This window comes from Capsaspora owczarzaki, assembly GCF_000151315.2.
Source record: "Capsaspora owczarzaki ATCC 30864 unplaced genomic scaffold supercont2.6, whole genome shotgun sequence".
Lineage (NCBI taxonomy): Eukaryota > Filasterea > Ministeriida > Capsasporidae > Capsaspora > Capsaspora owczarzaki.
In genome coordinates this window covers 845,981-872,546 of record NW_011887297.1, presented here as the reverse complement: position 1 = coordinate 872,546, position 26,566 = coordinate 845,981, and the positions used below count along the sequence as shown (strand labels likewise).

General features: G+C 53.1%; 8 protein-coding genes across 8 annotated transcripts; 4 read left to right on the top strand and 4 right to left on the bottom strand.

Moving 5' to 3' along the window:
- Positions 1-32: 32 nt before the first annotated feature.
- CAOG_04251 (hypothetical protein) lies at positions 33-2,202 on the bottom strand. The gene is made up of 6 exons (XM_004348026.2): positions 2,043-2,202; positions 1,485-1,708; positions 1,201-1,335; positions 1,009-1,109; positions 499-928; positions 33-383 (listed from the first exon to the last, which is right to left on the bottom strand). Exons 1-6 carry the CDS (start codon positions 2,179-2,181, stop codon positions 162-164), a joined length of 1,251 nt encoding a protein of 416 aa, XP_004348076.1. The 5' UTR covers positions 2,182-2,202; the 3' UTR covers positions 33-161.
- A 302-nt stretch (positions 2,203-2,504) lies between these two features.
- On the bottom strand, positions 2,505-5,458 carry CAOG_04250 (hypothetical protein). The gene is made up of 8 exons (XM_004348025.2): positions 5,095-5,458; positions 4,142-4,172; positions 3,994-4,051; positions 3,693-3,876; positions 3,492-3,619; positions 3,189-3,409; positions 3,004-3,083; positions 2,505-2,922 (listed from the first exon to the last, which is right to left on the bottom strand). Exons 1-8 carry the CDS (start codon positions 5,276-5,278, stop codon positions 2,726-2,728), a joined length of 1,083 nt encoding a protein of 360 aa, XP_004348075.1. The 5' UTR covers positions 5,279-5,458; the 3' UTR covers positions 2,505-2,725.
- A 1,143-nt stretch (positions 5,459-6,601) lies between these two features.
- Positions 6,602-8,588, top strand: CAOG_04249 (farnesyltransferase alpha subunit). The gene is made up of 9 exons (XM_004348024.2): positions 6,602-6,628; positions 6,706-6,844; positions 7,073-7,187; positions 7,331-7,435; positions 7,550-7,660; positions 7,743-7,907; positions 7,989-8,051; positions 8,134-8,299; positions 8,400-8,588. The coding sequence occupies exons 1-9, from the start codon at positions 6,626-6,628 to the stop codon at positions 8,490-8,492; spliced, it is 960 nt and encodes a 319-aa protein (XP_004348074.2). The 5' UTR covers positions 6,602-6,625; the 3' UTR covers positions 8,493-8,588.
- Positions 8,589-8,617: 29 nt separating this feature from the next.
- CAOG_04248 (hypothetical protein) lies at positions 8,618-12,078 on the bottom strand. The gene is made up of 8 exons (XM_004348023.2): positions 11,780-12,078; positions 10,583-10,613; positions 10,284-10,341; positions 9,955-10,141; positions 9,707-9,834; positions 9,330-9,550; positions 9,134-9,222; positions 8,618-9,029 (listed from the first exon to the last, which is right to left on the bottom strand). The coding sequence occupies exons 1-8, from the start codon at positions 11,955-11,957 to the stop codon at positions 8,842-8,844; spliced, it is 1,080 nt and encodes a 359-aa protein (XP_004348073.2). The 5' UTR covers positions 11,958-12,078; the 3' UTR covers positions 8,618-8,841.
- A 759-nt stretch (positions 12,079-12,837) lies between these two features.
- Positions 12,838-16,970, top strand: CAOG_04247 (solute carrier family 12). Its single transcript, XM_004348022.2, has 2 exons — positions 12,838-13,405; positions 13,538-16,970. Exons 1-2 carry the CDS (start codon positions 12,904-12,906, stop codon positions 16,831-16,833), a joined length of 3,798 nt encoding a protein of 1,265 aa, XP_004348072.2. The 5' UTR covers positions 12,838-12,903; the 3' UTR covers positions 16,834-16,970.
- Positions 16,971-17,082: 112 nt separating this feature from the next.
- Positions 17,083-19,857, bottom strand: CAOG_04246 (hypothetical protein). Its single transcript, XM_004348021.2, has 6 exons — positions 19,789-19,857; positions 19,153-19,248; positions 18,700-18,852; positions 18,008-18,238; positions 17,444-17,575; positions 17,083-17,347 (listed from the first exon to the last, which is right to left on the bottom strand). The coding sequence occupies exons 1-6, from the start codon at positions 19,820-19,822 to the stop codon at positions 17,217-17,219; spliced, it is 777 nt and encodes a 258-aa protein (XP_004348071.1). The 5' UTR covers positions 19,823-19,857; the 3' UTR covers positions 17,083-17,216.
- A 528-nt stretch (positions 19,858-20,385) lies between these two features.
- CAOG_04245 (brix domain-containing protein 1) lies at positions 20,386-21,837 on the top strand. The gene has a single exon (XM_004348020.2). It carries the CDS (start codon positions 20,401-20,403, stop codon positions 21,592-21,594), a length of 1,194 nt encoding a protein of 397 aa, XP_004348070.1. The 5' UTR covers positions 20,386-20,400; the 3' UTR covers positions 21,595-21,837.
- A 107-nt stretch (positions 21,838-21,944) lies between these two features.
- On the top strand, positions 21,945-26,485 carry CAOG_04244 (hypothetical protein; the record flags this gene model as incomplete). Its single annotated transcript, XM_004348019.2, has 6 exons — positions 21,945-22,058; positions 22,396-22,799; positions 22,901-22,981; positions 23,062-25,342; positions 25,457-25,636; positions 25,735-26,485. The coding sequence occupies 6 exons, from the start codon at positions 21,945-21,947 to the stop codon at positions 26,311-26,313; spliced, it is 3,639 nt and encodes a 1,212-aa protein (XP_004348069.2). The 3' UTR covers positions 26,314-26,485.
- Positions 26,486-26,566: the final 81 nt, after the last annotated feature.

Sequence of the window (26,566 nt, the reverse complement as noted above, 5' to 3'; positions counted from 1 at the left end):
AATGTCGGCGATGACACCATTTCTATATGTTGGTTGAAAAGGATCAGAGCAAAAGCGACACAGTCACAAAGATTTGAGGATGAAGATTTGATCTTGACAAAGTTACCTTTTTGACTACACCCATCACAACACAAACACAGCATGTTGGTCATCATCAATCTCTAAAAATGAACAATGTGCGCATCCGCTGGAGTCTGCTCGACGGGACAATAGGGACACTTGAACCTCCCGCCGTTCTTGGAGAGGCGCTCGAGCGAGAGCTTGCACACAACATGGCCACACTTCATCATCATGGGCGGATTTTCAGGAGAGGCCTGCTCGCGGGACACGGGGCACGCAAACACTGAGTGGAATTGGGAATCCTTGCCCAGTTCAATTTCGACCTACAGCCAAGAACACACAAACGATGAGCATTCTCGCAAGAGTAAAAGGGCAAGCAGCGCAATGCTGTTCAAAACGACGGGATGATAATCCCTCCGAAAAAAACTCCCAACATACAGGAAGCTCATCCTTGCTTGTCCACAGCGTTGAACTGGCGCCACGGCCTTGCATGACGGAGGCCATTTTCAAAAGAGTTGGCAGAGCGGCGCACCCGGCCAGGAAGCTGACAAACAACGGACTGTCGTACGTCATGCCAAGCATGGCGCAGCAGTCGCGCGTAAACGCATGCGCGATTTCCGTCCAATGGATCGAGTCGACCAATTCCATGTAGGGCGTTGGCGGCGCGCGACCATAGTACAACAGACAGCCCATCAACCGCTGCACCTCGTTCAAGTGCGAATGCGAAAATGGCACAAACTGGACACGAGCATACTGCAGCGCATCGCGACGATCAATCTGCAGGCGACGGAGAAATTCCAGCTTGTGCAGCTTGAATTCCAGCGAGCTGCCAATCCGTTCCAACGCCTGGCGATTTTCGCTTGCCCAACTGACACAAAAACAAAGGAGTGGTTGAATTAGTGAGGAAAGAGAGGCGCCATGCACAAGCGAGGGGCGGAACACGCATACCGAAGCGCTGGCGCCAAGTCCTGCTGTTTGAAAGCTTCCATGATGTTGTACATTTCAATGAATGGACCAAGTTGCGGCTGCTCCAAGGTCAATCCCGACTCCTGCGATGTTTGGACAATGCGACAGACACATTCATGAAGTGAGAGCAATGGAACAGACACACGTTGAAAGTCGATGTTCGATACCACTCACGCGAATAAATGTTTCGGCGGCCGCAAAATGACCCTGGCGCAGCAAATGCTTGGCAATCACTTCGTTCAGCAATGCCGCTTGAGCTCCTTCAAACGCTGCCGGGTTGGCAAACTTGTCAATGTCGGTGACGAACGCCTAAACAAACAAAAAAAAAAAGCAAAGAAAAAAGCAAAGAAAACGGACGCGGCAATTGTCAAGCAAACACAAGCAAACGCCATCCCCGTGTCAGAGTGCAGTGTCTTCAGCGCTTGATCAGCACCACATGAGAAGCTGCTACCCCAAACCTTGTCGATCGTCTTGCCAAAGCGAGACACGGTCGCGTGCATGTCGCGATGCTCTTCCGTGACCTTGTCGCACGCTTCCTTGACTGACTTGGCCTTGAACACGAACGACTTGACAATCTGCTCCCGCGACTCGCTCGGCACTGGCGCAGCGTTCGTCGTCGTCAGAGTCGGGGTCGGGGTCGCCGAGTCGGACGTCTCCATCATCATTGCATCCGACCCCGCGCCTGTTCAACACACACGGACAAGGACAAGGACAAGGGTGAGCTTCTTCCAATGCACCACTTTGCAGCAATAACGCGTCAGTCCAAGAGTGCGGGTGGCTGCTGAGCTTGCAGTGGCAGCAGCGCAAGAAGCGATGACAGACAGGCAGCGTTCAGTCAGTCCGCTCAACGAGAAGCGTCCGTTCTGACGCCCCGCGCGTCGTCCACAGTGTCATAGGCGTACAAGCAGGACGAAATCGACGGAGAAGGAGGGGGGGGGGCTTCATAACCCCAAACCCGGTCTTTGCAGCCAAAGTTCGTGCTTTCTTTTGCTGTTGCTGTTGCTGTTGCAGTGTACCTGGGTTGGGGTCGACGAGCATCAGACTCTTGGCCTGCTCGAGCTGCTTGATGACATTGTCAAGATGTTGCAGCGTTTTCAGCGTGGTCTGCTTTTGCTTGGTCGAGAGCCGCTTGTGCTCGCTCAGCAGCGCGTCCATTCTGTTGTATGGAGATGTAGATTCTAAGACTGGGTCACTCAACTACATACAATACGGCAATCGTGCTGAAGGGTTTGATGGTCCCCTTGTATTTGTCGCTTTCTAATAAAGACAATCTGGTGTCGTGATACTGTATTATGGGGTCGATGGCGCGCGTGCAGATGGGTTGGGGTGGAACAGGCAAATCAACTTTTGTTGGGTTGAGACCGATTCAATTGCAACAACCTACCTGTTTGATGCGCCACCTCATCGTGGCACATGCTTCGGGCGTTTTCAACGCAACCTGCTCCTTCTTGGTGGTCAAACCGCTGATAGCACTCGATGTGCGATACAAACGAAGAGTACTGCATCAACGAACGATAGGTGAACGTTGAACTTGACATCGCATTCGACGACTCAGCAAGTTTGAGATCCTGAACCGAACATGAACCGAATATGAAACGAGTAGGGAAAACGTACTGAAAACATAAACGAAGAAAAGCGAACACAACAAATAAGAAACGGCTATACACCATGCAAACCACAATAGTTCATTAGCAACATTCTAAGCCTCTTCCGGCCCGTCTTCGTTCCCGGCAATCTCGCCCGCTGGAACGACAGAAAACTCGTTTTCCGTCATTCGAACTTCAAACTCTGACTGGTTGTGCTCGGACTCTTCCGTTCTGTCACTTTGCCCTTCCGATTTTCTCGAAGAGGCCTTTGCGAGAGGATTAATCGACATGTTGTGCTTGGTTGAAGAATCTGTCACATGCAAATCAGCTGAGTGGCTTGCTTCAAAATGGCCCCACCGTACAAGCCATATTCCCATTTGTCAAACGTTACTCTCTTTCTTGGTTGTGGAATTGGGCTGGTAATCCTTATCAGCATGAAACTTCGCCAGAAAGGCTTCGGGGTTGAACCATCTGCCAACCACACCCAAACCCAAAACCCAAAACCCAAAACCCAGCATTAGTGACGACTGTGACTCGTTGACAAGAATCTCATCCCAACACAGCGAGCAACGTTACCGGCCAATGACCGTGGGCCCAAGAATGAGCCAGTAGCTCACGTTCACCATGACCAAAATCATGGCCACGCAAAGCACGCGACCCCAAACCTTTTTCTGCCAAGCCATCACATGGATGACGGCGTAGAAGACACCGCTGATCACGACGCACCAAAACGCAATCTTGGTTTCGCGGAACTCGTTGAGGAACTTTCGGATGCGGCGCAGTTGGACCATCAACCACTGTGATAGCAAGATGCGTCAAATCGAGTGCATGCCCGAGCCAATCATCGTTTCGAGGTAGCGGTCGACAGAGGTTGCTTACCACAACGAGCAACAAGTAAACGATGCAAAAGACCATGAGGCTATAGAGCGCCCACCATTCCATTGAGCACAGGTCGACGTACACGCCCGCAGAGGTGGGCTGCGGAACAATCGGTACGGCGTTCGTGGCTGGGCGAAACAAACAAGTGAGGCCAAAGAAACTGTGCACGCAGCTTCCGCTCTGGACGATGAAGCATCGTACCTGTGGCAATGATGCAGAAAAGGATAACGGGGCTGCAGACCATCACCAATCGACCATACATCCAGGCGCGCGGATTGGAGACGTTCATGCGCATTTTCGTTGCAATCATAATCACGTAGAGCCGGTACATGCGAAGAATGATGCAGGCACACCACATGAGCGCCCCGAAGCAGAACTGAACCCACTGTTGCACGGCAGGCAGTTTGGTGGTGTTGAACCAACCAGGAAAATGGATGGTCAGAACATTGGGTTGGAGACAAAGGAGATCGATCGTGTTCAGCCCGAGCCATCAACGCCTTACAAATGCCCAAAAGTTGCATGATAGCATCGCACCGACTTGAGGAATGGTACGAGTGGCACTGTCGGATTTGGCGGTTGTGTGAGCGGCAATTCCAATTGTTAACAACCAAACCAACAAACCAACGAGCATCACGCGAAGGGTGATTTACCTCATTGCGCCGATCAGCCAAATCCAACCCGCTGGAAGCATTGAATGGAGCATAAGGAGTTGTCGCGAGGGCAGTGTTCAACATTGTGAGTTAAAATTGAACAGACGGCTGTTGTGGTTGTTGTGGTTTGGATTTTGAGTCCGTTTCCCCCCCCCCGCTCCCAATGCATCCGACATTACAGACGAAACTTCATAATCCCTCGTGGATGCGCGAGTATGCATGTGAGCTGTGAGGGAGTGGGCATAGATGGGCTTTGGACCAACAAGCAACAGCCCGCAAGCAGCCCTGCTCTGAATGCACACCAGGCCTCCTTCTTCCTCCCCCCCCCAAGCCTCAAAATCAGCCCATCAACATGCAAGGAGCATCTCCAGTCCATCGCTCATTCTCCTCTGTCTTTCTCGTTTCTAACTCAGCCAGGTCGAGGCAGCAGCGTGCGAATGTCGCTGATGAGACACATGTCAACGCATTTTCGCATCATTTTGGTTGTTTGGTCTTGTTGTTCAAAGTTCTCATGGTTGAGAGTCTCACGCTGAGGACCTCACATCTCCTCTTCCATCTCACAAACGAGACTGCCCTATGGTTGTATTTGGTGGGAGGAGGGGAAGGGCAGGGGGAGGTTGTCTGAGCGCGAAAGGGGAAGGGAAGAAGAAGAGGTGGGTTTGGCCAGCTTTCGCAGCACATGCCTGTCATTGGGCCGATGAAAAGGGCGCTGATTGAATCGCATGCAGGCGGCAGCACAACGTTGCTGGTGTGATGATGATGATGATGATGATGATGATGATGATGATGATGATGATGACGCGAGAGGAGAGAATGGACTTGGGTGTGTGTTGTGTGTGTGTGTGTTGTGTGACCGCAAATTTCCGTCACGATCCATTCGCTCCAACGGCTCCTGCTCTCGCCCCTGCTCTCTAAGAGAGACAGCGGCGCCAACAACGGAGACACCGACGTACATGCTGATGACAGAAGCAGGAAATCGAGCTGCTTGGCGCGGATGGGCGCCCAGTTACGCCAGTAGACGAGGTAGCACGCAACCGTGAAATTGACCAGGAAATTGACGAGCGCGACGCCGTACAGGCCCCATTCTGCAGCGAACGGCGACTCGTCCAGGTTGAAGTCGACGGTCTTGTCTGGCATTTGGGATCTTCAAGCGGTGCTTTGATCGGACAACTCGAGCAGGAGCGTGGGAGGCTGGCTGGGGAGTCAAGCGGGGCGCGCGCGATGGATGGGTTGGACTGAAGTGGCAACGTTCACGTTCCTCGCAATCCCTCAACTCAACTGAACTGAACCGAAGGGACTCAAAAAATGAAAAAGGAATGAAAGCTTTTAAAAATAAGAATAGCAATGAAAACAAAACAAATACAAACAAAACAGAACAAACAAAAAAACAAAAGAAGACCAACCACAAAAAGAACAACGTCCGCGAGCATCATGCTGTCATCGATGTCGGAAACGGGGAGCACCCCCATTGACAAGTTTGAAGGAAGATGGGAGGATGGGGGAGGGGAGGTGTGCTGCAGTTCAACACGAGTGCGAACAAAACCGAATCACAAACGCAAGAATGGGGCTTTTTGTTGTCACCAAACCGCAAGCTCGCGCCGTCAAAAATCATGCGAGGTCATGGCGGGTTCTGAAGAGTCAAGAGCCTCACGTTTTGAAGGTGACACACGCGTCACGCACTGCGGGGAAGGTGGGGGAATGTTTTGCTGTGGTCGCCTATTTGCGATTCCTGATTTGTGATTCTGCTTTTGTATTTTACCTCAAGCCGATCTCGTTCTCCACAGCGTACGAGGAGATCTTTTCGGGTATTAGAACAATGCTACCAGCTTTGGCGAGACTAACCCTGACACGGAGACCCAGGACATCGTCAACAGCCGGTGCGTCTCGAGCGACGACGATCTGGTTGAGTGATTTCCGCTGTCCCGCGGCTCCCTACCGATAAATCTGCCACTAATTGATTCAAAATATAGTTGACATCAAGTATAGAGTGAGCACGTGCCCTCGCTTGCGTTGGGGACGACACGACACAAACAGGCAAACCGGAGCCACATTCTCAGCGTCGGCGAGGCGCCGATCGCCAACCAAGGTACACCGCTGTTCTTTGCATGCGCTCCTTAGACTACTATGTATGTTATTACGGCCAAAGTCACTGGTTTGGTCGACTTGTACGCACAAATAGAACTTTGAGTGGCCTGTCCACTTTATGTTTCCATTTCCACAAAGAGCAATCGGCGCCGGTTTGACGGCCGCCAATCCCGTTCGCCTTCCTCGCACATACACAAATAAATCAGGCAAGTAATTTAAAAGTGAAGCGGGGGGCGAAGAAGACAACAGGACGGTGCTGTGGTCTGAGAACGGACGCAGCAGAACGCCAACAAGTTCTCTTCCATTCAACAATACGGCGTTCCAACCCCCATCGACCCAATCTGACCTCTTTACAAGTATGCAGGTCACTCTTGCAAAAACAACATCACTTCACACACAATGGTAGAGCAGCAGAATGGCAAATTTCTGAAATGGGTTGTCTCGCCATTTGCACTCAAATCAGCCTTCTCATTGTGCAGAGCGACTCGGAGTACGAATCGGACTCGGACAGCGAGACCTACGTCTTCTTCAAGGATCGTCCCCAATGGGCTGATGTCAAGCCGCTGGAGCAGGACGACGGACCCGACCCAGTCGTAGCCATTCTTTACGCTGACGAATGTAAAGCGAGCCTTCGCCCCTCTCCTCAAGCTCCATCAAAGCAATGCCAGTCTCGTTTGTATACATGCGAGACTGACATTGGTAGCTTGTGTCCGACCCCGTTGCGAGAGTGACGGCCGCACACGAGAGGATTGCGAAAGGGGGCACCAACAGCGCGACTCGCTCACTGATTCTGCATCTCGCTCTGACGCGTTGGTTCTGTGTGTGTGTGTGATTGCTCATCTGCAGTCAAGGACAAGATGAACTACTTTCGCGCGATCGTGCAGCTCGACGAGCGGAGCCAGCGCGCGTTCGACCTTACGACCGAGGTTATCAAAGCCAATCCAGCCAACTACCATGCATGGTAATGAATGCTCGTTCGGGGGTTGTTCGGTCGTGGTATTCGGCTATGAAAGGCCCCATCCCATCCAGTGCTCACATGCTCGCTTCGTTCGCCTCGCTGGCAACTTTTTTTTTTTCCTTTTTTTCTTGTGACACTCTCGAAAGGCACTTTCGGCGACTTGTGATGGACGCCTTGAACCTCGACTACCAACCCGAGCTCGCCTTCACCCATCGTCTTGCAGAGGCCAACCCCAAGAACTATCAAATTTGGTTGGTTTTTTGAGGGTTGGCGCGATTTGCTGCGATTGCCCAGCTGCACTATTTGCGTTCCCTTTTGTCTCGCTCCGGGGTTTCTCCTTGCTCACACCGCTCTCTTGTTGACAGGCACCATCGTCGAGTGGTGGCTGAAAAGATTCGCTCGCCTTCGAACGAACTCGAGTTCACTGCGACCCAGCTGGACCATGATGCCAAGAATTATCACGCATGGACGCACCGGTATGGGACAATCATAATTCTTGTCAAAATCTCCAAGAAGGATATTCCACAAACTCATTTTTTTGGCCCATCTGTTTTGCAGACACTGGGTTGTGGAGGCTTTTGGCCTGTGGGACGGACAGCTGGACTACTCGGCGCTTTTGCTGCAGCGCGACGTTCGCAACAACTCTGCCTGGAATTACCGTTACTGGATCCTGTCCAAGACCAACGGGCTTGACTCCTTGGCCAAGATTGACGAGCAGCTTGCGTGAGTCTTTGACTTCCGCTCCGCGTTTTGGTAAAATGTCTCGGGCTGACCTTGACCTCTTTGTTTTCTGTTTCGTGTCAGCTTTGCTTTTGCTCTGATCCGCAAGGCACCCAACAACGAGAGCGCGTGGAACTTTGTTCGAGGGTGAGTGTACAAATACGTCAACGGATTGTGCTGTCTTCACCAACGCCGCTCATCTTTATATTGTTTATTGCCCTTTCCTCAGCGTGGCGAGCTCACGGCGGTTTGGCGACACCCCGTCGATCGAGGCATTCTGCACTGATCTCTCAAAGTCACCAGTACACTACCCGTACTGCCTCGGCCTGCAAGTTGAGATTCAGGAAGAGAAGGCCCTTGCCGGCAATCGCGATGCTCTTCTCGAGCTCGAGAAAGTGAGTGCACCAATCTATCAACATTGGTTTTGCGAATCATTTTTTTTTTTTTTTTTTTTTTTTTTTTTGCATTCACCTCACTTTTCGATTGGAATTCTAGTTGTGCGACAAGCTTGGCAATGAGGTCGACACGATTCGCGCAAAGTACTGGAATTACCGCAAAGTGACTGTTCGCGAGCGCTGCCCCCAGTAGGCGCACGCTCTTATTGTGCACGTTGCTAGTGAAAGGCACCGTCTTGTGTTGTGCACTATGGCTTTTCAGCCAAATACAGAATTGTTGAAGCATTGATCCAGTGTCAAAAACGAAAAGATAGATATCGAAACAACTCAGAAGCAAAATTAACCCGGAGCAACCAACCGAACAAACAACCAAGACACACACAAATCGAAAACAAACAGACAAAAGGAAACCAAAATCACCAGCAATTCTGATCTTTCCTCACCCCCCCCCCCAAACAAACGAAAACGCAACGACAATTTGTAATAGACATTCTCATCGTGAAACGCAGCTGTTGGAAAAAAATGTACAAGGTTTGGTTTGTCTAGGCTTCAGCAGCTGCAACTGTTTCCGTGGCGGCCGCGTCGTCCGGAATTTCGACCTCCTCCATGGTGGTGAGGGCAAACGTGCCACCTTCTGCTCGAATCTCGAATTCTGATTGGTTTTCAACGTTTGACTTTTGCTCGGTGGATGATCGGCTTGTGTCCGGGTTGGATTTGACCGATTTTGTTCCTTCAGGATGCGGCGCAAGAGAAAGTGAGACACCCTTGTTCGCTTCATCCTCCAAAACGCAAACAAAAAAAAAGTACCAACACAAGACGACAATGAACGCGTACCTTTGGACTTGGACTGCTTGCTGGTCGAGTTGTATTCGTAGTCTTTTGTGGCCTGGAATTCGGCAAGGAACTCTTCTGGGTTGAACCATCTGTGGAATACAATCACGACATCGGCAAAGCACGCCCGAGTTGGACAAGAAGGTGAGATGCGAGCTTGGACAAGTGCTTGTCTTCAGCCCACTGTTTTTTTGCTTACCGCCCGTAAACGATACGACCGACGAAAACCCAGTAGGCCACGTTGATGGTCACCAGGATTAGGCAGGTCGCCAGAACGCGGCCCCACACTTGTCGCTGGTACGAGCCAACGTGAATGACAATGTAGACGATGAAGAGGAAGACGATGCAACCAAAGGCAATCTTGGATTCGCGGTACTCGTTCAAGAACTTGCGAATGTTTCGCAACTTGTAAATGAAAAACTGCCACATAGGGGTATTTGGTTTCGGTCAGTATCTCGATTGTGCTTTCAGAGTTTTGTTTTTTGGGAGAGGCCGAATCACCGCGTAGGAAGAAGGACTCGGCATGCATAAAAACGAAAACAAAACAGAACAAAACAGAACGACAGATTAACTCACAGCGCAAACGGCAAGGTAGCATGTGGTCAGCATGAAGAGGACGTAAAGTGCCCATGATCGCAAACTGCACAATTCTTGCATGTATCCGTCTGTAGTGGGCTGTGGTTTCGCGCCGTTTGCATCGACAGCTGGCAAAAGGCGGCGGTGTGTTGAGAGTGAGCGGACCGTGTCATTGACAAACCAAGCAAGAGCACAGCTCTGCCAAACACAACGGAAATAAGCAAGCACTGTCACCACAACGGACGTACCCGTCGCAATGATGGCGAAAGTAATGTAGGGGATGCAAAGTGCGACGAGTCGAATGTAAATCCACAACCGTGGATTCTTGGCAATGGACATGCGCATGCGCGAGGCAACCAGGATGACATAAAGCCGGTACATGCGCATGATGATGCACACAATCCAGAGAAGCGAGCCAAATAGGAACTGGTACCACTGCTCGACGCCGAGACCAGCACACGCCATGTGAACAAGCGTGAGCAAGAGCAGTGGTGATTGCGTGTCACCAAGCCGCCACGCAATTCCCCATTTCGCACTCGTGCCAAACAAATAAAAAAAAACCACAAACAAGCCTTACAAAGGTCCAAAAGTTGCACGCGAGCATGGCTCCTACTTGAGGAATGAGACGCATCACACTATTGAGAGCCAACAAGAGTGAGATTAAGCGTGAGATTTTTGAGCGCGTTTCGTGGCAATATGCACAAGCGAGCCCCCCCAAAAAACGCAAGCCCTGTTTTTGTGTGTTCTTGCTCGGCGAGCGATAACAAGCCTCGCGCCACGGTCGGAGCGCGAGTAAACAAGCTATTTTGCGACGCGCTCGCGTGGAAACCGCGCAAAACCACAACACACGCCGCAAAACAACACGACATGGTTTACCTCATTGCACCGAGAAGCCAGCTCCAGCCAGCTGTGACAAAATTCACGGCACGCAGCGTTGGCAAGCACGACGAGAAGGAGAAGGAGCACAGTCGCGGCATGGTTTTTGTTTGGAAGCAAAGTCGGAGGGGAGCCGAGCGAGCGGCACAAAAACAATTGTTAGCAAAGGAAAATTTCCCGGCAATACATTTTTACCCCGAAAAATTTAAAGTGCGAATTCGGGGTCGAGAGAGAGAGAGAGAGAGAGAGAGGGGCGTCCAGACACAAAAGACAAAGCGTCGTATATGTCCTTTGCACGTGTAATGTCTGAGTGGCTGTGAGTTCCGCGTGTGCTCGGCCAATCAATCCACCTGCCTCATAGCAACCGGTACTTTGTCTTTTTTTTTTTCTACTAATTTTGAAAAAATGTTCGACCGGCTTAAGTTGAGCCGTCCCGTGGCTCTCAGCCTCCCGCTCTCCAGCGTGGATTGCGCAGAGTCGTGCAATACGCACAAGCATTGGGGGGAGCAGCCTCCATCGCCGACAAGCAAAAAAAAAAACAAAAACACAAAAGCGGCCGGCGAAACGCACCATTGCGAGAACCGTTTAATTTTTTTTTGTCGCTTTTTTTTCTTTTTTCTTTTTTCGTAGCTTGTTTCGTGATCGAGGACGCTAAACCACCGACGGCCACCGTTGATTGTTACTTTCCTCCATTGGAAAACGGCACCACCAGGACAATTCACGTGGAGGATGACACATTTTTGCGAGATCATCATCACAGCGGCAGCCGAGTTCGAAGAGAGAGAGAGAGAGAGAGAGAGGGAAGGGGGGGGGGAAATGGCATTGGGTGGAGCAGGAATAGCATTGGAAAGGTGCAAAAAGCGAGGGGGTTGGCAAGAATAGTCCGATTCATGTGATGGAACAAAGAAAAAAAAAAAATACGAAAATTGAGTCAGAAGTAGAATCAGCTCGAGAACCAAACAAAACGAACGGCAGTGGATGCAGCAAAAGGCATTGGAAAAAGAAAGTGCGAAATGCGAAGTGCCCTAGTCGAGAGAAAAAAAATATCAGGGCACGAGCCGGGGAGGAAGAGGGGGAACCGGGGGGCGGATTGACAACGAAAGCGAGTTATTATTTTTTGTTTTGGGTTTTTGCTTCTTCTTCTTCCGACAAATGACGAGAGCTCGAGAGCTGGTGCGAAATTGCGCTTGCATTTACCAAAGGCCGAGAGAAGGAAGAGATCTAGTTGCTTGGCGCGGATGGGAGGCCAGTTGCGCCAGTAGAGGAGATAGGCCGCCACCGAAGCGTTGACGATGAAATTCACAATTGCTATTCCAATCACCACCCACTCTGCCGTGTATGGCATCTCGTTCGGGTTGAACTCGGTCAGCGTCATGGTTGACGAGCGTTGCTGTTGCAAAACTGTGATAAAACGCAGAGGAGATTTGAATGAAAAGGAAACGCGGGAGAGAGCGGAAAAAAAAAAAGATTGAAAGTCGAAAAAAAGAACGGTCAAAAATAACAGACTGAATTTGATAAACTGGGCCAAAACGAACTCGAATTCACAGCTGGTGGGAAATCGAGAGATGCCTTTGAAAACAACACGTGTTCATCCAAATGCATTGAAAGTCAAATCCGAGTATCATCGTATCGCACAACAGCAGCAACGAAACAAGCAAAAAAGTCACAATGAAATTGGTGATCAGTCCTTTTTTTTTTTTTTTTTTTTTTTTTTTTTTTTCGCTTCCTTTTTCACAGGTTTGCCGCTCGTTCTATTGCATTGATGATTGGGGTGTTGTCGGATGCTCGCTCTGTCTCTGTCTCTCGCTGGTCTCGCTGGTCTCTCGTCTTCTGAACGTGCGCTCCTGAGTGAAATTCCGGGCGGTGGTTTATGATCTGGTGTGCATTGGGATGCTCGTCCACCAAAATGCACCATTTCCCATCAACAGCGATCCCTCCCTCCCTCTCTCTCTCTTACTCTCTTACTCTCTCTTACTCTCTTATTCGATCTACCGAACGTTCATGTCCTTGGTTGTGGCTGACGGCGTGGTTGATCCCAGCTGTTTTTTTTTTTCTTGTCTTTTCGATGACTTGGTCATTGCTTTTCGTCTTTACTCGTCCTGTTCTCTTCCTGCTCCAGGATCAACGGAGTCCACCCAATAATCACAATCATCATCACCACCACCACCACCACGACGACACAAAGCTCAAACTCTCGTATCTGCAACGACCCTCAAACTCATTCTGTGGTTCACCCACCTCCGTTTTTTTGCTGCCAGCTCTCGGACCCCAAACCCCACCACCACCACCACCACCACCACCTGTTCTGTTGCCCAAAACAAATGTCAAGGCCATGGCAGCGTTTGGGCAACTCCTTTGAGGACGAGGGCGACGAGGACGATGGCGGCACCACGACTGGCGCAGGCAGCTCGGGCAGCGCGGGCGGCTCTTCGCCACGGCACTACTCGTCCGCCAGCCACAGCGAGCATTCGGTGTCCAGCGCAGAGCTGTCGGATGCAGGAGCACACGGCAGTGCCCCAGAGTTCCGCTCTGACGGAAGCCCGCGGGCGCTGGGCCTGGGCACACCATCGCAGCGAAGCTTTTCTGCACGGAAGAAGCCGTCGCGCCTGTCCTTCCTCAGGTCACCCTCGCGGCAAATGTCCGTCTCGAGTCCCGCGTCACCGTACGACACTGACCACGACGAGTCAGACCAGGAGGAGATGGACGAGATCCACATGCACGATCCACATCTCGGAGGGCCAAACTCGTTCGCCATGAAGGAATTTGGCGCGCTCTACCGCCGAAACCCGACCGTGCGGCTCAGCATGCCCGCGCCCGAAGTCGGTATGTACAATCACCAATGGCGAATCAGTCATGGAGAGTGTTTGAAGTGGGGGTGGGGTGAGGAGGGACGATGCAAGGTGTCTTGAAATGCATTGCTCACTTCGCGCCCGTTTGCCGCATTTCCCCCCGCAGTCAATCCGAAAAAGCCAAAGCTACCAACCTTCTCAGGAGTGTTTGTGCCGACCTGCGAGTCCATGTGGGGCGTCATCATCTTTCTACGGTTTGGCGTCCTCACTGGCCAGGCGGGCGTCGGGTATGCCCTCTTCTCGGTGCTGCTTTCCGCGCTCTGCGTGTTGATGAGCACGTCCTCCCTTTGCGCTGTCGGCACCAACGGCAAGACGCCCGCGGGTGGCACCTATTACATTCTAACGCGATCGCTCGGCCCAGCGCTCGGCGGCTCGATCGGCCTCTTGTACTACTTTGGACTCACCTTCATGTCCACCGTCGAAGTGGTCGGATTCACAGAAGGCTTTCACATTATTCTGCTCGACGCCTCGGAGCTCAGCTCACTCACCGGCAGCGCCTACTGGGACCAAGTACTCATCGGCTTTGTCGTCCTGACCTTGTTGTGTGCCGGCTCGTTCATTGGCGTCAGCTTTGTGCACCACATTGGCCTCGTCTTCTTGTCTGGCCTGCTTCTCGCGTACGCCGCGGGCTTTGTTGGCTTGTTTGCCACCACGGGAGGCTGGGCTGTCGGCGAGGTGGACATTGCACACGACGCCAATTCCACGCTCAGCATCACTGGTCTGAATACGCAAACCTTGCGCGATAACTGGGCTCCAAAGTACTCGGAGGGCTGGGACTTTAGCATTGTGATGACCTTCATGTTCCCATGTTTCATTGGAATCTTCTCTGGCGCAGACATGAGCGGCGAGCTTCGAAAGCCCTTCAGCTCCATTCCTCGCGGCACGTTTGCTGCCATCATGGCGTCGTCCACGCTGTACTCGACCATCATTTTGTTGCTCGGCGCGGTTGCAGCCCGCGAAACCTTGCAATACGTCGAGCTCACGTTTGCGTTTGTCGCTTGGCCGACCAAATGGGTGACGCTCATTGGCATTCTCCTCGTTTCGCTCGGTTCTGCCATCCAGCTGTTGACGATTGCTCCGCGCATTCTCAACGCCATTGCGGCCGACGGTCTTCTGCCGCCCATTCGTTTCCTTGGCCTTGACCGCATGTGGTCGCACGAGCCGCGCCGCGCCCTGTTTGTCACGTATCTGCTCGCCATGCCGTTCATCTTTGTCTCCAATCTCGACACCATTGCAACCATCGTCACAATGTGCTTCCTCCTCTGCTACGCCATGATGAATCTGGCCTGCTTTGCGCTCAGCGTCGTGCGCACGCCCGACTGGCGTCCGCGGTACCGGTACTACCACTGGTCGATTGCGCTCTGTGGGTTTGTGTTTTGCATTGTGCTCATGTTCTACATTGAGCCGATTGCCGCTTTCGCGTCGATGGTCTTTACGTTCTGCCTCTGCGTCTTTGTCCAATTCTACGGCTCCAAAGCAGTGTGGGGTTCGGGCTTCCGCGGAGTTCGCTTCCACCTTGCCCTCTTGTCCCTGCTCGCCATCGAAGAGGCCGACACTGAGCAGGACTTGGGCGAGCTAATTCGTCAATACCTCCCAGCAAGCTCGCCAAAATTGCACGAGAGCATCAAGCAACTCTGCTCTCGCCTCCTGTTCTGGCGGCGGCGGCCGCGTGGTCGCAATAGCGCCCAGCGTTATGACAGCGAAGAAGTTCTCGAACGAGACACGTCTGCCTTTGAGATGACGCCACAGCCACCTCTGCCCCAAGCTGGCGCCGATGGTGGTCAGCCTTCGAGCGGCGGCGGCAGCAGCGGCAGCCTGCCCAGCGTTTTGCCAGACAGCCTCCCCCTGCCAGAGCACAACAAGCCCACCGGCAAGTGGCGCCCACAGATTCTCTGCTTTGACCAAATCTACGACGATGGCCGGTTGGCGCACCCAGGCCTCTTGTCGTTTGTGCACCAGCTCAAGGAGCTTCGCGGCCTGACCATGGTAGCCTCTGTCGTTTCCACCAAGCCTTTCTTCCCCGAGCCACCGCCCGGCACCAACCCCGAGCGGTTTTACTCGTCCACGCGGCGGGCCTCCTATCGACGAGTCACCGAGCACGTGAACGAGTGCAAGCGCCGCCTGCAGCTCAAGATGATTGAGTACCGCATTTCTGGCTTTGCCGAGGTCGTGTCTGCACCGACCTTTGAGATTGGCAAGTCCATCTTGCTGCAAACCGCGGGTCTTGGTGGCATGAAGCCCAACACTGTGGTCACGGGCTGGCCAACTTCCTGGCGAGCCCAGCCCGAGGTGGCACGCAGCTTCCTCAACACGGTGGAGGAGATTCGCGCCGCAGACAAAGCCATGCTCATTCTCACCGGTCTGTCTGCATTCCCCGGCATCGACGACCAGATGACTGGCACGATTGACATTTGGTGGATTGTGCAGGAGGGTGGCTTGCTCTTGTTGATTGGCCACTTGCTCGCCAAGCACAAGGTGTGGCGAAAGTGCCGCCTGCGTCTCTTCACTGTCGCCGAGCTGAGTGACAACTCGATGGCGATCGAGGAGCAACTGCGCAACATGCTCGACCAGCTGCGAATTGCAGCCGAGGTCAAGGTGATTGAGATGACGCGAGAGGACTTTGATCCCTTCACGCACGAGTGGACCATTGCCGCGCAAGACCGCATGCGACTCGCCAAGACGACCGTCCAGAATGTTGGCAAGGGCATCTTCCCGTCACTGGTCGACGAGCTGTCCGGTGTGAAGCACATTCCAAAACAAGCGATGAGCGCCTTCGAGCGCGCTTCCCGCAGCATGGCTACGGAAGACGTCGATGGCACTGTGGAAGACTTTACCAACAGTGCCCCCGAAGAGCAGCACGCTGGCATTCCAGAGGCTTGGCGCACCGACCATACAGCGTCCGGTGCTGACAGCACGGGCGGCTCTGCGTTGCTGACGGAAGTTGCGCTCTCCACCCCCGAAGCCACCACCACCACCAACAACAACAACAACACCAAGAAGAGTCGCTTTGCAGTGTCCTACGTCGAGGGTGCGCCGTCAGTCATTCCTGCAGCAGCTGCTGCTTCCACATCTTCGGCACAGCCCCCGGCAGCAGCAAGCACGAATGGCACAGACGCTGCACAGACCAAGCCTACGGACAAGGCTCAGACGTTTGTGCAAAAGCGGCAAAAGAAGCAATTCAAATCCTTCCTGAAGATTAGCGCTACCGATCGCCTGAAGAGCGCCATCGAGGGCCAGTCCCGCGACGCATCTCTTGTGCTGATCAATCTGCCCGTTCCGGACGAAGCAGCATTCCGTCGCCCCGAGGAATGGATGAATCTGATTGAGCTGCTGACTGGATCGCTCAAGCGTACGTTGCTGTTGCATAGCGCCAACCAGCAAGCCATCTCTGTTTACAATTAACGCAACCCCCTCCTCAAACCTTCATTTTTTCTTTCGTTTTTTTTTTTGAAAACAATCGATCATTTGCTTGTTCGTTTTCGAGTCGTCTTTTCAGTGCAATGTTTTGATGTAGCTGTAATATGGTTTTTCTGCAATGCAACGTTGCAAATTGCAATTTAGCATTTTCTAGTCATTCACAGTCGTGAGAGTCGAGACTGTTGGTTGTCGTTGATGCACGTATGCATGGATGGCGAGTTTGTGGACATGTTAGCACCGAAATCGGCAAGTTAAATTGAAGACAAGAACAATCGAGCATACATTTGCTTCGTTCATATTGACACTAACATCTTGCATTGTCTCCGTTCATATTGACAACTAACATCACATGCCACCTGAAAGCGACTTCAGAGGACGTGCTTCTTCTTGAGCTCTGCCTGAGTCGGGCGGTGCTCCAGCTTTTCGGTGAGCTTGTCTTCAATGATGGCCTTCTTCAGCGAGTCTTGAGTCGACTGGAGTGATGGCGCAACGCTGCGGTCTAGTTGTGCGTGAACAAGAATGCAGCGAGACACATAGGTGAGGTACGAGAACAAACTGTAAACCATTCCAAACGCCACGCAAGTGTCTGGCTTACCGTGCATGATGTGCTGCTGAACAAGATCGCTGACTTCGGGGCGATTTTCAAGCTTGTGGTTGAGCTTGTCCTCGAGCATGTGCTTCTTCAGGTCGTCATGGGCATGCTGAAGAGCTGGGGCGAGTCCTCCATCTGCGCAAACAGGCAATTGAAAAACGCTCGACAAGTGAGTAAACACAGCACATCGATCGGCATCGGAATTTGAGTAAAAAATTGATCACAAAGGTCGGGGAGGAAGCGAAAAAAAAAATCGATCTTGTCGGGGTTTTGGTTTTGTTCAAAATGAGCTTGCTCCCAAAAGAGCAACTACAACATCCATCCAACCACCTCCCCGCGCTCCCTCCAGTGACGGGTACGTCACCATGAACACTACGCACTCATTTCTGCAGCTGGCACAAGAAAGCGCTTGGCAAGAACGGAATCCCAAAAGAACAACGCCGTCATCAAAATAAAATATTCGAAATCGGATTGTGTTCGAAAACATCAACGCAGGCCAATCCTCTCGTGCAGGAGTGCCACGTCGCGTGTGCCACCACCCCCAAAAGTACCACATAAAATACATACCCTTGATGATGTTGTGCTCGACCAGGTCGTGGACGGGAGGACGGTGCTCAATCATGTGGTTGAGCTTGTCTTCCATGCGCTGCTTCTTGAGTTCCTCCTCGGCGGCTTGGAGGGCAGGAGCCAAGTGCGAGTCCTTGAGAATGTTGCGCTCGACCAGGGTCTCCTTGTCGGGCCTGCTGGCCAGCTTCTGGTCGAGGGTGATGCCAGTAGAGGCCATGGTGGCGTCGCGAGCTGCAATGTGCGGCATTGTGGTGTTTTGTGTGTAGGTAGAATCAGAACAAAGGTTTTCGGTAAGACAATCGATTCCGACGATTGAGATTTTTTGTCAACCAAAAAAACAACGACTGCATGTCCCATGATGCCAAAATAGGCCCTTTAAAAACGAAAAGGCCGATATGACGCATGATGAAAATGTTTCACAAAGGGGTTTTTGGACGTGTCTTTCTTCTTCTCTTCCTTCTTTGATATTTTCGACCCCATTCCTACGTCGCTTCCCCGCATAGGAAAATGAGCAACGCAAAGCACTCGAACCGCACCAGAGGAGGGGGCGACAGAGGGGCGACGAAGCCGAATAGAAACAACAAGCGTCATCATCAAAAGCGAAAAAAGTGCGAAGAACAAAAGTGCGCATTCGAACCAAGACAATCCCTTGACCACAATTTTCCCAGAGATCCCCTCCAACTCAGACTTACAGTGCAAATCGGCGGCATCCTCGGTCGAGTTGATGAGGGAGGCGGCTTCCAGCGGTTCGGGACGCGCGGCCAGCTTGGAATCGAGCGTCTGTCGGAGTCGTTCGCGCTCCAGCTCTGTCTGCGCAGCCTGAATGGCAGGCGCCGTTTCGAGGCCTGCCAGCAATCAGTTGGCAAGGTTGTTTTTTTTATCGGATTGGTTGTTTCAGAAAAAAAAGAAACCAAGGAAGAAGAAAAAGAAGAAGAAGAAGCAAGGAAGAAGGTAAACAGAAGCAATGAAACAAGAAACAACGCCAAGACCAACGCACATCCGCAAAAGGCACACGAGCCAAGTAAACAGTTTAAAGAACACAGTCAAACAAGACGAGAAAGTAAATACAAAGAGGGGCACATTGGGGAGTGGGGGTCAGTAACAAGTCGGAGAGTGCGAAACAACAGAAATCAAAACGAGCGTACTTTTCAGAATGTTGCGATCGAGCAGCTCGCTCGGTTCCATGCGCTGCGACAGGCGGTTTTGCAGCTTGATGGCCGCATCAGCATGCTCAGCTTCGTCTACACACCCATGTATTGATAAAGGACGGGATTAGCAAAGGAGAAAAAAAAAAGGCTCAAATGCTCAAATTCAATAAAAAAAAAAAAAGCAGCAAAAACAGCAAATTTTGTCAGAATTTGGAAATTGAGAAGCATGAAATGTTTCCAATCGGACCACGAGCGCACGATCGCGAGTCTGCCGCCGAGCGCCGAGTGCGTAGCAAAGCCAGTCCAGTTGCATGTCGAATGGTTGCAGCAGCGCACTGGCAGGCTGCTGGCGAGAGTCCGAGGGGCAGAGAGGGAGAGCGCGAATTTCAATGGGAGCTGCCAAATGCGGCAGGTTTTTTCGCATCTTTCGGAGTCATCTCGCGTGCTTCCGCTTCCCCCCTCTGCTCACTCGCTTGCCAACGACTGCATTGACTCGGTAGCAACACGCAATGGTGTGGTGAACGACGGCGACGGCGCGACGAACAGCTGCTTTTGCACCAATTTGCCGATTGGAAAAGTGCCAGTTTTTCATTTTCACAACCCCGAACCGTTTTTTTTTTCTACTTCACTCACTGGAATGGACGGAAAGGGCGACGGCAGCCGACATTCTTATTGGTTGGATTTTGTAAAAAAAAGGGGCGCAGAAAAATCTCAGTGAAACAAGAGTGAGCTCTTTCTGAGCGAAACGAGCCCAATTCACGCTTTCTTTTACTGTATCCGACCACCAGTCAACGCTCAATTCATCCAATTGACACAGCTCTGTTCAACCCGTTCCTTTGCCTTCTTTGTTCTGTCGTTCTTCCTACCCACTCTCTCTTTCTCTTTGGTAAATCCGCTGTGCCATTGCTCAATGCATTTCCATTGACTTGCTTGTGCTCTTCCCCGCCGCTCCCCCCTTCCTCGCCGCCACTCACCCCACCGCCCCCTCCCCTGCCGAGTGGCATCTCACAGTGCACCACCCGAATTATAGAAGCGATCTCGTGAGAAGTGGAAGCCCCACCATCGAGACGAATCCCCATCGCTCTCTCCACGTGGAACTTGAACCCCCCTTGAAAGCCACCACTCTCGCCTCCAACTGCCTCGCTTGGCACATCACTCTCAGCATCACTCAGCATTGGCATCTGAGACGAACTGACCGCATCCCGTTGCATTGCATTCGCCCTTATTACAGAACTCCCCTATTGAATGGCGCGCTCAGGCCTCATCCCAAAGTCCAAGACCAACCACCGGCAGAAGCGCAACGCAATGCCGCGCGATCCCGCCGCTGCGTTTGCGTCTGGATCTTCGGGTGTCCGCAAGGCCAAGACCCGCCGTGGAAAGCGCATCCTGGAAGACCGCGCGCCAAAGATTGAGGAAAACCCAAAGTCGTCGCTGTTTGTTCGTGGCGGCAACACGTCCGAAGTCATCACAAACTGCCTGCGCGAGTTTAGCCTGCTCCGCAAGCCACACACAATCAACCTGCGTCGTAAAAACCCAATTCACCCGTTCGAGGATGCGACGTTTGTCGAGTCGTTCTCGAAAAAGTACGACGCGTCGCTGTTTGCCTTTGGCAACCACTCCAAGAAGCGCCCGCACAACTTGATTCTCGGGCGTACCTTTGACCACCAATTGCTTGACATGATCGAGTTTGGTGTGCAGGACTTCAAGTCGCTGAGCGATTTTAAGAATGAAAAGAGCGTGCAGGGCTCCAAGCCGTGCCTGTTCTTTGCCGGCGACGGGTTTGAGCAGCTCCCCGAGCTCAAGCACGTCAAGAACCTGCTGGCAGACTTTTTCCGCGGCCCCGTGGTCGACAAGATTGCCCTCGCAGGCCTCGACCACGTCATCACCTTTGTTGCGCTGAGCGACAAGAGCATTCTGCTCAACCACCACCGCATTGTCCTCAAGAAGAGCGGCACCCGGCTACCACGCGTCGAGCTCGAGGAGATTGGCCCCTCGATGACCCTCGAGATTCGCCGCACCCAACTCGCCTCGGACGACCTGCGACGAGACGCTCTGCGTGTGCCCAAGCAGCTTAAGCCAACCAAGGTCAAGAATATCGAATACGATTCGCTTGGCAACAAGCTCGGCCGTGTCCACATTGCACAGCCCGACCTTGCCGAGTTGCAGACGCGCAAGATGAAGGGTCTGAAGCGAAGTCACGCCCAAGCGGACGCTGATGATGATGATGATGACGGTGTGGACGCCAGCCAACCCGAGCCTGTCCAGCCGCGTGCCTTGCCTGCTGCTGCTGCTGCTCCTGCTCACAGCCCTAAGCGAGCGCGCGCTGATTCGGATGCGGCTCCTGCGCCCAAGGTTGCCAGCCCCGCCATCAAGGCTGCTGCCTCGCCCAAGATTAGCCCTCGTGTCACTCGCAGCAAGGCCAAGGTTGCTCGCAAGTAATAGCTGCAACATGTGGTGTGTCCAACAGCTCTAGCTCTGCAGAAAAAACAAACCTGGTCAGTCGACATTGAACAAAACTTGTTTCGTTTTGAACAATGGCGCGGATTTGCTGCTCTGTGTTGGTTTTCTCTCTCTCTCTAATGCTGTGATTTCCTTCTGCCGCTGATGATGTATTTGATGTCTGGTTGTGAATGTCGTTGTTGCTTAATCTCCAATTTCATATTGACAAAACAACAAATCCAATCCTTCTTTTTCTTTCTTTCTTTTTTTCCCACTGATCTTTCTTTGTTGTCTCGTTTTCTGTCTCCATTCTCCCTCCCTCCCTCCCTCCCTCCCAAACCACCAGTCCGATGCTGAAGCAGACTGGGTTGCAAGCAGCCGGTCCGAGCGCATCGTCGCCGCTGGCTGGCGTGACTGGCGTCGACACTGCCGTTGACGAGCACTTGTCCCTTGCCACCGCACAGGTTTCTGAATCCTCACTTCCCCCACTTTCCCCGCATCCTTCCTTGCTTCTCGCTCCTGCCACTCGTTTGGCTTGTTGTTAAGAGTGGATCGTCGTCGTGGTCTCCGCTGTTTTGATGACTTTGAGGATTCCCCCTTCCTTTGGTTTTGACCCGTGATTGAGACGCTTGACGCTTGTGACTGCTGCGATGACTTCCCCCCCTTCCTCCCTGCTTCTCTCAACTCACACACGCTCAACCTGCAATGTATTCACTCTCATGATTTCGGATTCTTTCGTATCCGAGTGTCGTGGTGTATCGGCCGACTGATCATCTCTTCCCTCCTCTTTGAAACACACAGTCGCGCATTGGGTATCGACAGCAAGACGGACAAGGCGCTGCTGCGGGACCACCGTCGGCCGTGCCGAGTGCTGCACTGTCATCCAGCAGTCGCTCGGCGTCGCTGGAGGAGCCGACGCTCGACATGTCGGCTGCCATGATGAGCGCGGTGGCGGGAATGGTCGCAATGCCAATCTCGACACAAACACTCGAGCCTACATCGCCTCCGTTGTCGCCGCCGCCACTCGCAGCCCAACCCGCGCTCGCAAGTGGAAGCTCGTCCGAGCACCCATCCATCCATGGCTGGCTGAACAAGCTTGGCGCAAAGGGCTTGGTGAAAACGTGGAAGACGCGATGGATGGTGTTTCAACCATTCAGCTGCCAGCTGCATTACTACGAGAGCCCCAAGGATGTCTATCCTCTTGGGTAAGTGAATCCGTTGGGTGGTGGTGGTGGTGGTGGTGATGATGATGATAGCTAGTGGTCGTGCCTAACGTGGTTTGTTGTTTCTCTTCTCCTGCAAACAGAACGATTGACATTTCCAACGCCACATTCACCATTGACAACGATGCCAACAAGCACAGCGACTCTGGTCACTTTTCCATCAAGTAAGAGACGCGGTCTTTGCTCCTTGATTGCGTGGAATAGGCATGTTCGTATTTGCTAACGGTCTTGTCGTGTCACGCAGCACGGAAGCCCGCCGATATATTCTTGCTGCGCGAGACAAGGAAACAATGCTGGGTTGGTTGGGATCGCTGCAGGAGGAGCGACAGCGCTATCAAGCGCGCATCCAGTCAAATACAAACACAACCGCAACCACTCCTCCCGCGCCCGTGAGTGCAGCTGCGTCTCTGGCTCCCACGCAGGCGGCTGTCTCACCCGAGCCCGCACTCGCGCCCAGCGGCACAGCTTTGCCTCCCTCGACCGCTACAACTGCGCCGCCCGCAAGGCCGAGCCTTGGTACGGTCTCTCCATCCGGTTCGCCTGCATCTGAGCGTCGTGGACCACCCCCGAGGCCTCTTCCGTATGCCGTGTATTTGGAAAATAGCATCGCGGCAGCAGCCGAGACCGGCTCTAGTGCCAGCAGTAGTACCGAGGCACCACCGCAAGTCACCACCGCCCAGCCCACACCGTCAGCACCTGGTAGTGGCGCGGATGCCACAAGCACGGCGGCTCCGGTAGCGTTGGAGCCAGCACCCAGCGCTCCACCGTCTGTCAGTACGGCCTCAACCTCGTCGTCAAACCGATGGTTTTCTTCCCTCAAGTTGAAGACTGCGCTGGGTGGCTCTGGTTCGGCGACTGGCTCTGGCTCTGGCTTTGGCTCTGGCGCTGGCTCTGGCTCTGGCTCTGGCGTTGGCTCTGCATCCAGCTCTCCCGGCAATGTGTCCCATCCGGCTACCCCGGGGTCGGCACAGCGCAAGGCCAGCGACACCACCGACTCCAAGCCCTTCCAACGGTTTGGCTTTAGCATCAAGCTCGGCAAATCGACGGACAGCGCAACCATCGAAAGCTTGCGCGACGAGCTGGCGCAAGCAGAGAAGGACATTTCGGTTCGCGAGGAGGTTCTGCAGTCGCTTTACCAGAGCATCAAAGAGTTGGATGCTGAGCGACAGTCGCGCGCGGCCCTCGACCGCTGCGCGTCAGACAAAGAAAAGGAGGAGCTGCTTGTTGTGCGCGATCGACGGGTGATGGAACTCGAGAGCAACATTCACGAAATGAGCAACGAGCGTGACACGGCTCGTGCCGAGGCAGATGCTGCGCGGGCGCGCATCGCCGCACTTGAAGAGCAGCTGCTGGCCATTTCGGATACGCTCGTTGAGCGCGATCGTGAAATTGTCTCGCTCAGCGATAAAACAATTGATCGACACCAATTCCAGACGGCGCAAGCCGAGATCAGGAAACTCCGCGAGGAGAACACTGCCTTGGCCGAGCGCAACTCGTTTCTCACCTCTGAAAACAACGCTGTCATCCAGTTCCGCACCGACAACGACCGCACTATCGCTCGCCAGCAAAAGAAGATTGCCCAGTTGGAGGGCGACCTCTCGCGCGCTCGATCGTCCTACTATGCTCTTCTCCAGCGCCTTCCGGCCTCGCAAGCGGGAACGGCCAGCTCTGGACTGGGTAGTGAAGGTGGTGGAGGCATCGCTGACCTCGATCCAACCCTGCCTGCGTTTGCCGAGCCGAGTGACGCGCCCAACGATGCTGCGCTCGACTCGCTCGGCCAGTACGATCAGTACGGCTTCTTGGAGCCCTCGAGCTCGGATGCGCTCGGCTCGCTGATCAAGCACAGCAAGAAGCAAGTCGCTACTCAAAGCGAAAGCCTGCAGGAGACTCGCTTGCAGCGCTGGAACCGCTACATGCAGACACATTCTGGCAAGCCGATCGATCCCAACGCGAAAGAGTTAAAATCCCTCGTGCGGAGCGGCATTCCGGAGGAGTTCCGGACAGAGATCTGGCTCGAGTGCATTGAACGGCTCACCGGCGACGACCGCCGCATGATGGGTGCTGGGCACTACTTCAAGCTGCTCGAAAGCAATGTGCGCAAACAATCGCGAGCGACCCAGCAGATCGAGCTCGATCTGCTCCGAACGCTGCCGCTCAATGTCAATTACTCGACGCCCACAGCGCCAGGTATTGCAAACCTGCGTCGTGTGCTAGTCGCCTACAGCTGGCACAACCCGCAAGTCGGTTACTGCCAGGGCATGAACCTGATTGCCGCCATCCTCTTGCTCCATCTCAACGAGGAGGACTCTTTCTGGGGCCTTGTCGCGCTGATTGAGCATGTCATGCCGCCGGACTACTACAATGCCTCGCTGATTGCCAGCCAAGCCGACCAGCGTGTCTTGCGTGATTTGCTGCAGGAGAAGTGTCCGCGTCTCTTTGCCCATCTCGACAAGCTCAAGATTGATCTGACCATGATTACTTTCAACTGGTTCTTGACGCTTTTCGTGGATGCACTGTCCCCTGAGGTGAGATTGAAGGGAGGCCAAAGAATGTGTGGGTCGGTTGGAATCGGGGATTGCGTTTGTGTGTTCCTAACTTGTGTCTTGTCTTTTTTTTTCCCCTCTGATCCCTAATTGCAGGTTCTCTTCCGTGTGTGGGACACATTCTTCCTGGAAGGCAACAAGGTCCTCTTCCGATATGCGCTGGGATTGCTGCGCGTGAACGAAAAGACCTTGCTTGCAATGGACGACTCGCTGGCCATCTTTAACTATCTGAAGAATCTTTCAACAAAGTCCTTTGACCCGGATGTGCTTTGGAAGGTGAGCGTGTGTGTCTGTGCGCGGGCACTTTTTCGATTGCATTTTGACAGACTGGAGGTTTTCTCACTGCGTTGTTCTTTGGCTTCTTTTTCGAGTAGGCGAGCTTCCCCGATTTGAATCCATTCCCAAAGTCAAAGATTGCCCAGCGCCGGCAGCACCACCTGACAATGGTCAAGAACGAAGTCAACGATCTCGAGCGAAACCGTGCCGATTACATTCGGCGGAAGGCTCGTGCCGAAATCGAGGCGCAAGAACGTCTACGCACACAACGACTGCACGAGGAGGAACAAGAAATGCTCAACTCGCAGCAACAGCAGTTTCAACACAATGCCGCCATTCTGGAGCAAGAAACAACAGCGACAACAACGGCAGCGGCAGCGGCCACTGCAGCAACTGTCACTAGCTCGCCAGAGCGAGCCAGCTTCACCACGTCCATCGCTGGCGCAACATCGCCACCGCTGCCTTCGTCGCCGACCGCATTGCGCACAACCATGCCCTTCTTGACGTCGCCCCTGAAGACTGCACCAACGCTTGCTGTAACCCAGTCCGACGGCAGCTCGATCGCACAGCCCACGCCCGCACTGCTGGACGGTGCGGAGCACGATCAGACCCTGCGAGATGAGCTTGCACACGCCACGTCAACTGCCTTGTTAACGTCCCAGTTTGGGCTCGAGTAACGCGCGAGGTTTTTCGGTTTTTTGGGCTCGAGTAACATTGTTTTCGTTCGTTGTTTATGTCCTTGTTGTGGTTTCACCCTCTCCTTCAAATATCAACCGCTATTTGCTCGCAATCACCCTCATTGTTGTGTCGAGCACCTCTAATTCGCACACAATACACAATGCGAACTGAGCGAGGGGTGATGGTGATGACAAAGTCAAGGGTTCGGTTCAGTCTCCCATTCGTTCTCCCCTCTTCTTCTTGTTCATTCCC